This window comes from Bacillus rossius, chromosome 1 (assembly GCF_032445375.1).
Source record: "Bacillus rossius redtenbacheri isolate Brsri chromosome 1, Brsri_v3, whole genome shotgun sequence".
Lineage (NCBI taxonomy): Eukaryota > Metazoa > Arthropoda > Insecta > Phasmatodea > Bacillidae > Bacillus > Bacillus rossius.
In genome coordinates this window covers 330,932,373-330,947,237 of record NC_086330.1, presented here as the reverse complement: position 1 = coordinate 330,947,237, position 14,865 = coordinate 330,932,373, and the positions used below count along the sequence as shown (strand labels likewise).

The window sequence follows — 14,865 nt, the reverse complement described above, 5'->3', positions numbered from 1 at the left end:
GCTGCTCCGGCTCATTGCACCGCCTTTAAACCGTCTCCAACCCCCACGATAAGAAACGTTCAAACCTACTGCATTCACATAGCCACCTGCGGCTCTGAGACTCGACAAACACGCATGTAAGAGGAAAAAAACACGTGAGCGAGCCTTTCAGTACTCGCCAGAGATGTGTAACATCTAACCTCGGTAACAGGCAAATATCTTGTGTTCTCATGTTTCAAATTCACTTATAATACGAAACCCGGACACTGAATTGAACTTAGCATTCTATAAAATAATGGAGAGCGTGATAAATATATACCCAAACTATGTTTTCAACTACCTACTTTTCTTTAAGTGAATCACACATGGTTTCCGCACCCGCCGATAGAATTTGTTGCCGGAGCAGCTACGTCGCCTATTTAATAATTTAATTAGCAGACAGAAATTTAAAACTATATATTGAAACGGCTCCGATAAAAGCGAAAAAGACTTGAAAAAAGTACTAAACCCTGGCTTTAGACCTGATTTTCGACCAGGAATTTTACTAAAATACTGCCCATATTGTTAAAATGCAATAAACAGTTTATACAAATAAAGTTTCGCTTTGTCTCTGTGAACTTTGGTTCGTGCCATCCGCCACAGATGGCAGCACCGTGGTTACACATTTCCGTTCCGTTCACGACATTACTCCCACAAAATGCTGTATACCGAGATGTTACACATCAAATATTGACAAATTTAACTGATACTGTGATTATAAGGACGGTTGGTGCTTAATTGCACATTTTCAGGCGTCCTGATTAGGGTCGAAGTTCCGAATCCTTCCACCACACAGGTCTATGTTGAATTTCAGGTCTCCCGCACACAGGGGAATTTGGGAAAACAAGAAAAAAAACTCAGAAAATCGTAAACGTGTCTCAAAAGCCTTAATCAGTAATTTTTGATACTATGCAGTATGGTAATGTCTTAAAACCTATATGTATTCTGATCATTATTTGTGTGCTCTTAATCTTTATCAGATTTGAAATAACATTAAGTAATCTGTTCAAACAACATCAATAAAAGAATCAGAAATCTATATTCTTTGAGCTGAGTACAATCAATAATTTAGTTATCGTTTCACATTTTTATCAAACAAATAAATTTATTTTCTTTTTTCCAGACAGGAGCGATTATAATAATGAAAATAGCGCGAACTGCATATTGTACAAGAAAAGAGTTTACAAATTGGCATGTTATGTATGTTTTTGAAACGTATTTTGATAATAATGAGACAGGGGGGAAATTTTTTAGGCGGGACTTGGTAAACATGGAAAATTTTAGGGAAATTGGCTGAAGTAAGAGTGTGGGAAACCTGAGTATTGCCACGAGCCTAAAATCTGTGTCGTGTTACTTGCTTCAAAATTTTGACTTTTTTAAAGTGGCACCAGAAGTACACATTTCCCAACTGTCAATCTCAAAGTATCAAGTGACGTTAGTTTTACGAAAGCTAACAACCACACATGAAGTTGTTCACAAACTTTGTCGACAGAACATTTGCAGGAGGTTAGTTAGTCTAGTGGTACTCAGGGGTATACAGGGTTGGGAAGGGGTAATGAGGGAGTATATATCCCCCCCCCCCAAAAAAAAACCTAAAAAAAATGTATGTATAATTCCCACCAAAAAACGCAAAAAAAAAAAAAATTGAAATCAACGGACGTATTTGAGACAAGTTTCATGACGTCCACGTGTGCGTCGAGAAAAGAAGAAATTTTTAAAACTGTTGAAAATATTAAAGATGTTTCTTTCACTCTAAATCTTATTCTGATGTTCTTAAATAGAAAATAACCCCATTTCATCAGCTACCAATTCCAAACATAAAACATTTTCACTAGGCATAAGTTTTGGTCTCACACATCATTATGAATTTTTGTCATTGCGTTTATTTAAGGGCTATTTATAAAATTTCAACTCAAGACCTCCCTTGCCTTTTGTAGTTTTGCCAAAAATATTTTTCAAAATATATTCACTTAGTTTAGTATCATGAGTGTAAAGAAGCGTGCAAGTGACGATAATTACGCAGACTTGCGCGCCTTTTTATAACCCACGACATTGCACTAAACGGATATCTGTTGTTAATACTTGTTGTAGAACTAATAAAAGAAGGCAGATATCGAGATAGAAAAAGTCCTTAAATAAAATTAATTACGAAAAAAATCAACGTGCTGTGTAAGACTAAACCTTAGTCGAAGAAATACTTTCCTCGACATGTCGCCTAACTGGGTTCTTACTTCCGCTATGACAGTACACAATCGAATTTAATGTCTTCTCGAAAGCGGTTCGCCAGAAGGAATCAGCACTGCGCCGCAGGAAGTAACGAGAAAAATAAATCACGATGTCTTCACTGAGATTACAGCCCGCTTCCTGCAGAAGGATAGCTGGATTGGTCAATAAGCCATTCAATATTGAAAAATAATAATATGTTCGATAGATTTCGATGAAAGACTACGTATAGTAGTAGTTATCATGGAGCGACTTCGGGAAAAATTTCTAGTTTTTAGGTTCATCAACATTATCATTATCTCAAAAGTTTTGTTATGGCCATTGTAAGTGCCCGAAATGGGCAAAATTGGTCTAAAAAGGGTAGAAATGAGGAAAACATTTTCGAAAACCACAAAAACAAAACATTCCTTTTATGTGATAAATATCGTTTCCGTTTCAAGATATACCTTGTAAATCAATACGACCATTCATTAATGCAAGAGGTGATGGAAGAAAATAGGAGCTGAACGACAAAAATAATCATAATTTCCTTAGTATATAGTAAAAAATCTACCTGAGCCTGTGTGCTATGCATAAATTGTTTTTATTATTGTTATTATTTAGTACGGCTTGCGTGCGCGGTTCTATCTGTTTGTTAGTCTATGGTGGGTGTCAGGGGCGCAAGAACTACATTTCCAAAAGGGGGGGCAATATACCTATTTATAAAGAATCATCGATCCCCCTATTGAATCGGGGGGGTCCGGGGGTCCTCCCCCAGGAAAATTTGTATTTCAAGGTGGATAATGGTGCTATTTAAGCAGTTTTATTATCTAAAAATTGATTACACAGCTCTTTATTTGCCCCCGTTTGCCCCCACTTCAAGGTTTCAGAGGGGGGGCAAAATACCCTTGCCCCCCCCCCCTTGTTGTTGCGCCCCTGGTGGGTGTTCGCGAAGGAAGCTGCCCTACTTTGAAAAGTCACTGCTGGTGTGCCCACGCGCAGTAAATTGACAGGGTCTGCCTTGAGTCACCGCTGCTATGTCACGGAGGGTAACGAGGTCAAATCGACGACAGCGATGGACAAAAAACGTATCCCGAAATTCACCACCCACGCTCTTAATGAGGTAGTAGCCTGAATTATAATGCTTTGATATATTCGTACTTTTCCTCATAATTTTGAATACCTACATTTATAATATATCACTATTTATTTGTAGATAGGTTTCATCAGTTTGATTAATGGTTTTGAGAAACTTGAAGGCTAGTTTATATTCGAATCTTGGCATTAACAAAGGGCATGTAATCTTATCATGCGATAAACACTTGTGAATTAAACTTTTTTATTTGGCTTTTGTTGTTAAACTCTTTATTTTATGATTTCACTCGTAAATCGATCAAAAAAATATAACCGAGGAAACAGATTTACGGATTCTGGGAAAACCAAATTTTTATTTATTCCTGAATTTGACCATAAAATAAAATAAAAATGTAACGAAGGTTGTATGTAACGGTTAATAAAAAATTAAAATTTACTCGATTTGACGTATCGATTAATGCAAATATGAATATAAATTTTCATTGCCATTTTACAGCACTTAATAAAGTGGTAAAACCATACATGAATTATCAACCACATTTATATTATTGATTCATAATAAATCTTCTGGCAAATACAAAATTTAAGTAGCAAAATAATTGAGGAATCACGTCCTTAAAATAAGTCCTTTTTACAATGTAAGCCACTGCTGTACTATCACTCAAATGGAAACATTTGTTTTATTCACTTCGTATTTTTCTTACGGGTGTGGAAGTTTTGACCTTAACAGCTATTTGTTGCATAAAACATTGTTTAGTTTAAGATTTTATCCTCAAAAAATAATTTAAAAAATAATTATTTATATATATATATATATATATATATATATTGCAAAATTTGTTTTAAATTCAATAGGACTCATTTTCAAATAATTATATCTTAAAGCTGCCTCTTTGATTAGTTCACGCACAGTTTAATTGGACGACTGTGAGCCTATGTGACACTCTTTAACCAAAGAAGTATCGATTCATAAACATCCCAGCAAATACATCTCTCAGCGAGCAGCCAATGGGCTGGTGACATTTACCTCGGTACACTGAGTACTGTGGAGTCCATCCTGTCAAAGAACCGGCAGATTTGTTCTACTCCCTAATAATCAGCTGTCGAAATCTTATTTTGTGGCATGTCTGTGTTAGTTAGCGCAAGGCTCTGAACTGGCGCGCAGTCCTTATCGCCGTGTGCAGGGAACTATGAGATCTGAGAGGTAACTATAACACTATATGGTGGAGGAATGAAGATGAAGGTGTAATGCAAGTCCCTTGAGTTCTTTCAAGAATCTGTACACTAAAAACACCCCTAACAGAACTACTCATCAGCCCTTAGCGTATTCTTAATTTTTTTCTTTTCATAAACAGACCCCACACGGATACCTTAAGCAAGGACCACGCGATTTCAAAACTACTCAAGATATCCGAGCGGGGTCTGCTTACGAAAAACATTTAAGAGTTCGCTGAGACCCGAAAACTACTTTTGATTTCGGTTTAAGTTTTCAAACTGCATTTTTAGACGAGTTAAAATGGCTAAAACGCATGTTTTCAGAGTAATTTTTTAAGCGTAAAAACAACCAGTGCCAATTCTTGAAACCACTTAAGGGATTTTCATTGCCCCTTTATCTTCATTTCTCGGCCATATAATGTTACGATCACCGCTCAAATTTCACAGTAAGTTGTCCTATGAACAACGAGAAGACTGCGCGCCAGTTCAGAGCCTTGCGCCTAGAGGCTATACCGCGCTAGAAATACCAGCGAGCGTCGCGCTTATCATTTTGCCTCACTAACACGCATACACCCCTGACGAGGCGGGCCCCTTACAAGGGGGCTTTTTTCCCCGATATTTTGGACTTCCCATTTAACTTGGAGGTATTGCATACCGCACAAAACCTTCTGGTCATTCGCTCCCCCCCCCCCTTCCCGCTTTCCCCCCGTTACCGTCAACCCAACCATCTGGCAATAAAACAAAAATTATTCAAAGCTGGGTGTTCAGGCTCGCGCGGCAGTTGTAGCGTGCCAAAGCTCTAACCGGCGCGGCGCATGTATCAGGAACCCCCCGGGCCTTGGTCAGTGCTCGGTCGGGCGAAGCTCCGCCCCCGGAAGCCGATCGGGCTCGGGAGCGCCTCTCTCGGGCAGCGGCAGAACTACACCCGTCATTCAGGGCACACATGCGGTGTGCAGAGCTTCAGGAAATACCACGCGACATACCCGAACTGTGTCTGTTCACGACAAGCTTACTGTGGATGAGTAGTTCTGTTTCTGCAATTCGTTTTTGAACTCCGCTTTTAGAAGAGTTAAAACAATGAGAACGCGTGTTTTCAGAATAATTTTTTTTACGTGAACATCTCTTACAGATTAGTTGTATAATGTTACGGTTACCGGTCAAATCTTGTAGTTGTCCTACGCACGACGAGAAGACTGCGCTCCAGTTCAGAGCCTTGCGCTTAGAGGCGATACCGTGTTAGAAGCACCAGTGAGAGTCGCAATTATCATCCCGCCTCACTAACACAAATACCTTACATTTCTGACGCCTTGAAAAGTCATCAAAATCCTTTATTTAATTTTTTAATCACCTAAGTTTAAAAAAAATCACGTAGTACAGCAGCACTAGTAAAATAAAACTTTTTTTTACATAAAAAAACACCAACTGCAAAGTTTGGGTTTGGTCTGTAAATATATTTTTTTTTGTCCTCTCCAGATATATATTTTTTTATATTTCAGTTCTATGGAAGTTATGAGTGTGGAGGCGCCACTGACCTGCACAAAAGCAGCTGTGGACGTTCACTTGGAATAACACGGACCCCTTTACTTCACTGTTCATTTCAGCAAACATTCATTCCAAATCTTAATAAGTGATATTTGATCAGTGAAATATTTTAAACTGAAAATTCTGCCAACAGTTGGCTGACAAATCATTGGAACTGGAATATGAACATAATATTAAAGAGCGGAACTCTCATGGGAAAATCAGTGTCATCCACTAACGAAACAGTGACAGGAATCCACTGATTCTAGTGGAACGGTTTCACCAACTATACGCAGTCCCTTTTCACGGGATTGAATCCGTTTCAAACAATTCTCATTTAGAGTGCTCGTTTATGGATCTTGTAAGAGTTTATTTAACGTGGAAATTCGTAAATTTATTCGTTAAGAACTAAGATGTGGTAGCTATTAACCCGAAAACAACTGTAGCAGTACAAAAATAGTGTTCGCAGTAACACTGATTTCGGATTCTTCTTTCTTACCCGGAAATTTATTTACTTATTTACCTCTTATAGTTAAAGTTATTCGTAAACCGTTCCCTGAATAACTTTCCAGATATTAACTGTGGACATTAGCATTACATATTGGTATGCCCGGGGGCTGAATTCTGGCTGAAGTGCGTGAGGTGCCGACCGCCATCTTGGATTGTGACGTCACGGCGGCCATAATATATTTTAGTTTTTCGTACTTTGAGGCGATACCGTCAAGTACTTTTCATGTACCGGGATATTATTTCAGTGACTTATATACGTGTTTAGCGACACGGCCGGGGAACACCGCGTGTTGAGGCCAGGTGGTTAGTCACGTGACACTTCTGCAAGCTTGCGAATCCCTCCCCGCGCGCCGGCAGACGATTCTCGTCCGAGCGGCCTCTGCTTCGTGAGAATTTTTTAAGATACTATGCGTTTAACTTGCTTGAATTTAGGTCGTTTGACTAGTCGTACGTGAATAATTTTAACTTCGCATGTATTGTACACGAGGTAAGAAAAATATAAAGAGTTGACGAATAGGTAACGATCACGTGGGCCTTACTACATGAGTGGCTGGCACTTGGCGGGTATGCTAACTCCTTTTTCCTGTTGTTTAATGTAACATTCGTGATTTGTTATTGTATTCCGAACCTTAGACTGTTTAATACATAATAAATCAATTTAATTAACTCTGTACTGCCTGGTATCGAACCATGGACATGACATAATCGAATCAATCGGAACATTAACAAGTGATTTTTTTTTACAAATTTTGGGAATTTTTTTTTCCGAATTCTTAGCTTAATAAGTAAATAAATTCAAGATGGCACCCAAATTTCAAGATGGCGGAGCTTTCTGGCAATAGATGAATACTAGCGGGTAAAAATTAAATTAATATGGTGGCGGCGCCATCTATCAGACAAAACAAGATGGCCGTCATGACGTCATACTGGCTAAAGTAATAACTGCTCTGGAATTATTGATGGAGGTCAGTCTGCCGGTGGCTTCCGTAGAGGAAGAATCCATCGCCATTTATAATCGAAAAACCTCACCGGGTTCGAACCAAGGACTCCATGACATAAGTGCGTTTTTAAATAAAAAAAATTTAATAATTTTTTTTCATTAATTTTAAAATTGTCCCCCCTTTTTTTAATCACGAATTTTCAAGACGGCGGTTAATTTCGCAAATGGCGGAGGTTTTTATATTAAAAAGTAATTAATATTTTTATAATTTTTAAATGATTTAATTTAAATCAGGTCATATTTACGGATTTTAAAGATGACGGCCGTAACGAAAAATGCAACGTTTCTAGAATTCATGATGGCAGGTGTGACGTAAGCATGATTTATAATAATTATTGGGGGGATTTTTTCCAACAATTAGAGATTTTGAGTTTACGGTTTACGATCTCAGTGGCTTAATTAAGGTGGTTTGATTTTAGGACTCTTAAGCCACTTTTAGGAATTTGCGTTCTTTCAAGGGCAAACGTCTTTTGAGGCATTCTGAATTTCGAATTTTTGAATGTTTTCTGGAATAAAAATGGAAAATCTTCCCTCAAAACGGGAAATTTTCCATTGAAATAGGGAAATTTTTTATTTATTCCGATATTTTGAAATTTTTGGGCAAATGTTTTTCCTAAAAATGGGAAATTTTGGCGATTTTTGACGAACTTTTAAAAAATTTGAGTAATGTTTGGCGATTTTTGGCAAATTTTGAAGTTCGAGGTCAAGGTTAAAGTCAAAGGTCATTTAAGATGACCGCCGTGACGTCACAATCCCAGATGGTGGTGGTAACCTCACGCACCTCAGCCAGAAGCCAGACGCTGGACATACCATTATATTTGACTGGCATTAATTATGCATTATAAAACAAAATAAAGTCCAAATAATTAATACTTTATTATTTTTTCCATGGTTGAAAATGTTTTTCTTGAATGAAATATCAATTAAAATATAAAATTATCCTCTAATTTTCGTTACTCGATATTATCTTTAAAAAAATGTATTTAATATATGCACAACTAACCGTAGCCTTGTGTTGTACAAAATTACAATATCTTTCTTGAAGTGTTGCAAACTGTTTCTTGGCTACTGTTGTGCAAAGGAATGTTATTTCTGAATGGCGAAACACAGTCCACATTTTTAACCAAATCTTCTTAGCTACACGGCATCCTTTAAAAAGAAACGCCCTCATAGCTGAACCCTTAAAGCTTTAAAACTGGAGGTGGGCGGCATTCCGTCTCCCTGGCACTGCCGCCGGGCTCCGGGGTTCGATGCCCCCAGTCTGACATTCGACCCTCGGGTTCCGCGACTGCGGTGGTAGTTCAGCTGCACACAGGGCCGCAACTAGAGTCTCTGGCACCCGGAGCATTAATGGATTCATGCCCCCCCCCCCCCCTCTTTTTTGCACATACCACACCAATAAAGCGGGGGGTCCGGGGGCCCTTCCACGGAAAAATGGTGCTATTTAAGCATTTTCCATACCTACATGTAACAGTTTCTGTGCTACTGTAACTTCCATGCATGAACCCACTATGTCCATAAAGTAGTCCGTATAATCACTAGACTTGTTCATTAAATGTGTTGAGACGCTTATATTGTAAACCATATTAGACATTCCTGGCATGCAAGTTAAAAAACTTTTTACCAGTTTCCAGTTGTAGTAGGAATTACAATGAAAGCGATTTCGGCGCCCCCACAGCTTTGCGCCCGGGGCGTATGCCCTGCTTCCCCCCCCCCCCCCCTAGTTACGGCCCTGGCTGCACAGCTTCTCTGCCGCGGGACTGCCTCACCGAACAACTACTCCGAGGAGACTGGCTTGGTCCTCCACTTTAACTAAGACCAGTCGCACGAGCGGCCCGTAGCGAAAACTGCGAATATCCTCCCGGTCTCCAGCCACACGACCCCGGGGACATGCTGTTCTTATCTTCCAGAGGAAACAGAAAAGACTTTTCTCGTCAAATGACTGCCCTAGACTTTGCAGGGCCGTAATGTTTCGGAGAGCAGCCTTCCCGGGGGGGGGGGAGGGGGGTCCGGCTCTGGATAGGGTATCTGTGTATCGTGATTGGACGAGTTTCTTTCAGGTACATGCCTACTGTCTACTACTACTTCCTGACACAACTGTTGACAGGCCATGGCTCGTTCAACGCATACCTGCACAAATTGGGCCTTCGCCGCACTCCGATGTGCAAGTACTGCCCGGACAAAACCGATGACACTGAGCACACGTTTTTCGAGTGCGAACGATGGAGAAACCACAGAGCTAACACCGGAGCAACACTAGGCAATACTCTCAATCCTGCGAGCCTAGTGAACCTTATGATACAAAGAGAAGAAAACTGGAATGAAATCGTTGCCTACGTGCGGTGCATACTCAAGGAATAAATATACCAGTGAAACGGGAGCGGACGTCGTTTGACGCAACACGGACTGGGTTGAAGTAATGCTATCGTGGTTCCGGCCCAGTCTCCCCTACAATACCTATGGGGAAAGTCGAGAGGAGGGTTTTTAGTGGGTGTAAATCCCACACTACCGACCAACATGTATCATCCCTCAAGGCGGTGTCATTGAAATATTTTCCCTCCTCTATAAAAAAAACTGTTGGAACACCAATCGCAGTGATTCAGCGACGGAGCAAACACCTTCCGATTGGCTTGGTCAAATAAGGCAATGCCTTCTATTGCAGACGGCCGCCAATTGCAAGAAAGAAACCGATGGCGCAGGCATACAATGTTGCGGTCTAATGTCCTTTCAGATCTTTTCGCGAACAATGCCTGCCCCTTAGCCTTCAGCGAAGGGGGAGGGAACTCTTAAACAGCATTTTTTGGTTAACCAGTAACTTAAATTTCGATGGTGGTTTAGTTACCGGATGGGGCTATGATTAGAGACCGGAAAAATTCTCGGCTTCATTTCGCGATATGCTGGCATCCAAATAGTTTAGCTTTGTGCTGCTTCAATATTGGACCACAGTTTACCTGAATGACTCTGGTCCAACGAAAGAAGTTACGAATCACAAGCCTCACAGGTCTCACTAACCAGTAACCAATCAGCAGGTGTAATTTTCCCGAGTACATAGAGAATCGTGGAGTCTATCCTAAAGATAATTGAAACCGCGAATGTTTCCAGTCCCTAGCTATGATTGGCGTGCATGCACCTGAAATAAACCCAGCCAACCACGAAACAGAAATTCTACAACACACAGCTTTTCTGGAAATATTTTCGCGATAAATACACGGCCCTTCTTGTAATCAATGGGTAGAGACAGGAAAAATTCGCAGGTTCAGTTACCTCTAGGCTAGTCTCCACAATCCTCTGCTTTCTCGGGCGAATGCCATCTGTTCATTGGCTGCTGGCTTGTTAGTAGTCTCGACTGGATAGCCTGTGATTCTATAATTCTATGACTGAGGGTCTCTAATTGGCCTACAGTCCTCCATATTAGAAATGAACCAATGGCAGAAGCAGAACAAAGATAAAATTATTTGAATGTTAGCATATCATGAAATGATGGGCTAAATGTTTCCAGTCTCTGTCAGTGGGATTATACAACTAAATGACAGTCATTTCACATAACTAGGGATCGGAAAAATTCGCGATTTCGATGACCTCTAGGATAGACTCCACAATCCTCTACATATACTCGGACAAATACCACCCACCAACTTGTGAGACCTGTCAACAAGAATGCTAGTGATTTGACAGTTCTTTTGTCAAGGGTTCTTCTTTGGCTCAGAGTCCTCCCAGATAAAATGTGGCCCAGTCACTGAAGTATAGAGACCGGAAAAATTCGCGGATTCATTTCGCGATAAGCTAGAATCCAAACACATGTACCTTCATATTTCTTCAGTAATTGGCTCACAGCTTATATTAATGACTGTGAGCCAATGAAAATCCTTCAACCAAAAAAGTATCGAATGGCAAGCATCCCAGTTGACAGGTCTCACAAGTCAATAGCCAATGAACAAGTGGCATTTTCCCGAGTGTGTAGCGGATTGTGGAGTCCATCCTAGAGGTCATTGAAACCGCGAATTTTTCCAGTCCCTACTGAAGTAGCATGAAGGTAAGAGTAGTTTGATTCTAGCCTATCGCGAACTGTTCGGGGTCTCTGCGCGTGACAGGTGCGTCGGTGATGAACGGGGCGGGAGCCAACCCCCCCGGACCCACCTGCGACTCCTCGATCACGAGGCACAACGTGGCGACGACCGCCGTCGCTGCCAGCAGCACGACTCCTCGCATCTTCGGCTCGCGTCTTCGACCCCTGACGGCAGACGAGACCTCCAACCAGCAGCTAACCGGAGTGCAGGTGCGTCCCCGCCTTATATAAACTAGCAAGGTGATTGTCGAGGGAGGGGGGGGATCCGACCCCCTTTGAGCCTCAACAAGGGGGGAGGAGGGGGCGAAAATGGGCAGTGTCCGATGGTAGTGACCTTCCCGCCCTCCCCCTCACCGCTGCGGGTCAATTCAATTGCTGCGACGACCCTCCCATTACAAATGAACAGCGAAAGGGGGGGAGGGGAGGCACCAAATTGCTCGCAGTTGAACCAGAACGAAATTGGTAGACGTGCGCGTCACTGCAGTGCGAAAGCGACTGGGTCACGCTACTCTTGCAGTCCACGAATCTTACTCCGCAGAATGGCCGCAGCTGTTATAAACGCATGGGTTCAATGGCCTTCGGGATAGACTACACAGTCCTATATGCAGTCGGGAAAAGAATGTCAGTTCGTTGGTTGCTGACTTTTTTTTTTTTTTGTTGAGGGTTTTTCATTGGTAGACACCCGGAAATTTCGCGAATCCGTCTGGCCTCAGGATAGAATTCAAAGTCATAAGTGTGCTCAACCAATGTTTGCTTTCCTATTGGTTGATTACTTAGCGAGAACATTTTTATCCTTGATAATTGGCCCTACCTGATTCGCTTACTTCTCTCCTAGCCGGGCATCGTTGCCTCACGGTCGTAGAGAGTATGAAAGTTTTCATTCTTACTTGCGAATAAATGAATCCGTGAAATTTCCGTACTTCTAATTATTAGGGACGGAAATTTCGCGGTTATATATATATATATATATATATATATATATATATATATATATATATATATATATATATATCTTGGATTGATTCCACACCCATCTATTTACTCAGTTAAATAACACCTTTTAATTGGGTACTTACTCGTGAGAACTGTTAACTAGGATGATTGCGATTCGATACTTCTTTTATTGGTGTTTATTTATTGGCAGAGAGGCCTGCAGATTTACTGTGCAACAATCACAGAAGCAGCAAAAGTTAAATGTGTTTGTATTAGCAGCTATTGCAAAATTAATCCGCGATTTTTTCGGTTAATAAAATGGTTCGATAGTCGACGTAGCTGCTCTGGCAGCGAATTCTAGTGGTGCGTGTGGAAACCACGTGTGATTCACGTCCAGAAATGTATTTGAAAACACAATTTGCTTATATACCTACTTATCACGCTCGGTATTATTTTAAAGGAAAATAACTTCAATTTAGTGTCCGAGTTTCTTATTATAAGTGTATTTGCAACATGAGAAAACATGAATTTGATCGTTTTCCGAGGTTAGGTGTTACACATATCTGGCGAGTACTGAAAGAATCTCTCACATTTGTATTTTTTGACGTGACAACGTCTAATAAATCGATGAACGCCGGCTGCACGCACGAAAAAATGTCCAGTTACGCACATTGTCCCGTTACTCTGTGTCCGTTACGCTCATTGTACGCTTGAGCCGCATCTATCTCTCTTCCACTCGATTGGAACAAGCATCGATTTGACTTTTTCGAGGCACATTAAACTTGAAACACTCCCATTTGTTCCTACTTTTCCTATCATCGTCCTATCCTTAACAGAATAACACAGATTGGAAGAAGTTAAATAGCAAACATGTATAAAAGTTATAGTTAAAATAATCTCTTTGTTAAAGTAATAATCATATTTGAATTGAGTGCAAAATAAAAGTAAATTTATCAATTAAACTAGATTTCATTTCACTCCTTTGTATCCATACGAAATAGTGATAATTCAATAAAAATGATTCAATTTTATTCATAAAAGTATGCAATCATTTCATCAATGTTTTGTTATGACGTTGTCACGTTAAACTATCGTCCATAAACCGACTTTACAGACAACCAATTTTTTATGGTAAATAAACTTTTTTTTTTTTTTTTGCCGTATGCGCGCTTGACCGTAGCGGCCGGAAGCGCCGCCTCTTCCTGCGACAATGGCGTTCCGCATTGGCGGACGCCCGTGGGAGGGGGAATAGAGGGGACATGAATTCCCCTTACCCTCCCAGAAGTCATGAAAATAACTTGCAAAATATAAGTGAAGTAAGTATGTTACTGTGTGAATACAGTATGTTACAACTTCGCTTACAGCTACTGCTGTAGGCCCATATGTCAGTTGTTACTGCCGCAATGGTATTGTAAGATTGATTTATAATTTTAATCACTTTTTTTCCCTTCCCGTCCCCGAAAAAGAATAATAATTCGTGTGTGCGTCACAGCGTTTAGACACAGTCTGTGTGTGTGTGTGTCCCCTCCCCGGGAAACATTACTATTCATCGACCCCGTATGAATCTTTTGGCTATTTCATGTATCTTTTTTTTTCTGTTGTAAATGAATAAGGTAAGCTAGTTTAGGTGTGTCACATAACATTTTTTTTCGTGAAAATTCGTTTTTCATTACCCCCCCCCCCTCCCCCCCCCCACACACACACACAAACACACGCACGCACACAAAATTTAAGTTTTCATCAAAATTAAATGTTGGTTAGGTAATGATTAGAGACCGGAAAAAATCGCGGGTTCATTTCGCGATAGGCTAAAATACAAATACATAGTTATACCTCAATGCTGCCTCTGCTATTGGCTCACAACTCACCTGGATGACTCTGGGCCAATGAGAAACACCCGACCAAAGCTTTATCGAAACACAGGCTGCTACGTTGGGACGTCTCACAAGACAGAAGCCAATGAGTGGGTGACATTTGACCGAGTGTACGTATAACTGTGGAGTTCATGCTATAGGTCATTGAACCCGCGAATTTTTCCTGTCCCTAGTAATGATCATACGAACGGTTCACTTGCCGAGTTACCTACGACATGTTATTTGAACTACAGCCACTTCCAACATGGCGTCCGAGCGCCAAATTCCAACAGTGCCCACCTTACATATGTAGTACAATACTGAATGGTCGGTCCAAACAGGTTAGGTTAGCGACATGTAAAATACCCTAAATTCGTGATAATTTATGAAATCTCACAAACATTTTTTTTTTTTAATTCATTCTGCCCGCGAAGTTTCGAGGACTGATCGGT

General features: G+C 40.6%; 1 protein-coding gene across 4 annotated transcripts in view; it reads right to left on the bottom strand.

Moving 5' to 3' along the window:
* The window catches only part of LOC134528042 (uncharacterized), a 30,288-nt gene extending 18,383 nt beyond the window's left edge, over window positions 1-11,905 (bottom strand). For 2 of the 4 annotated variants that reach the window (XM_063361241.1, XM_063361240.1), the window contains exon 1: window positions 11,699-11,905. In XM_063361241.1, coding sequence (XP_063217311.1) covers window positions 11,699-11,770 — 72 coding nt within the window. In that variant the 5' untranslated portion in view covers window positions 11,771-11,905. The remainder of the gene's footprint in view (window positions 1-11,698) is intronic. The other 2 variants (XM_063361242.1, XM_063361239.1) reach the window with 2 other exon arrangements.
* Between the last annotated feature and the right edge of the window lie 2,960 nt (window positions 11,906-14,865).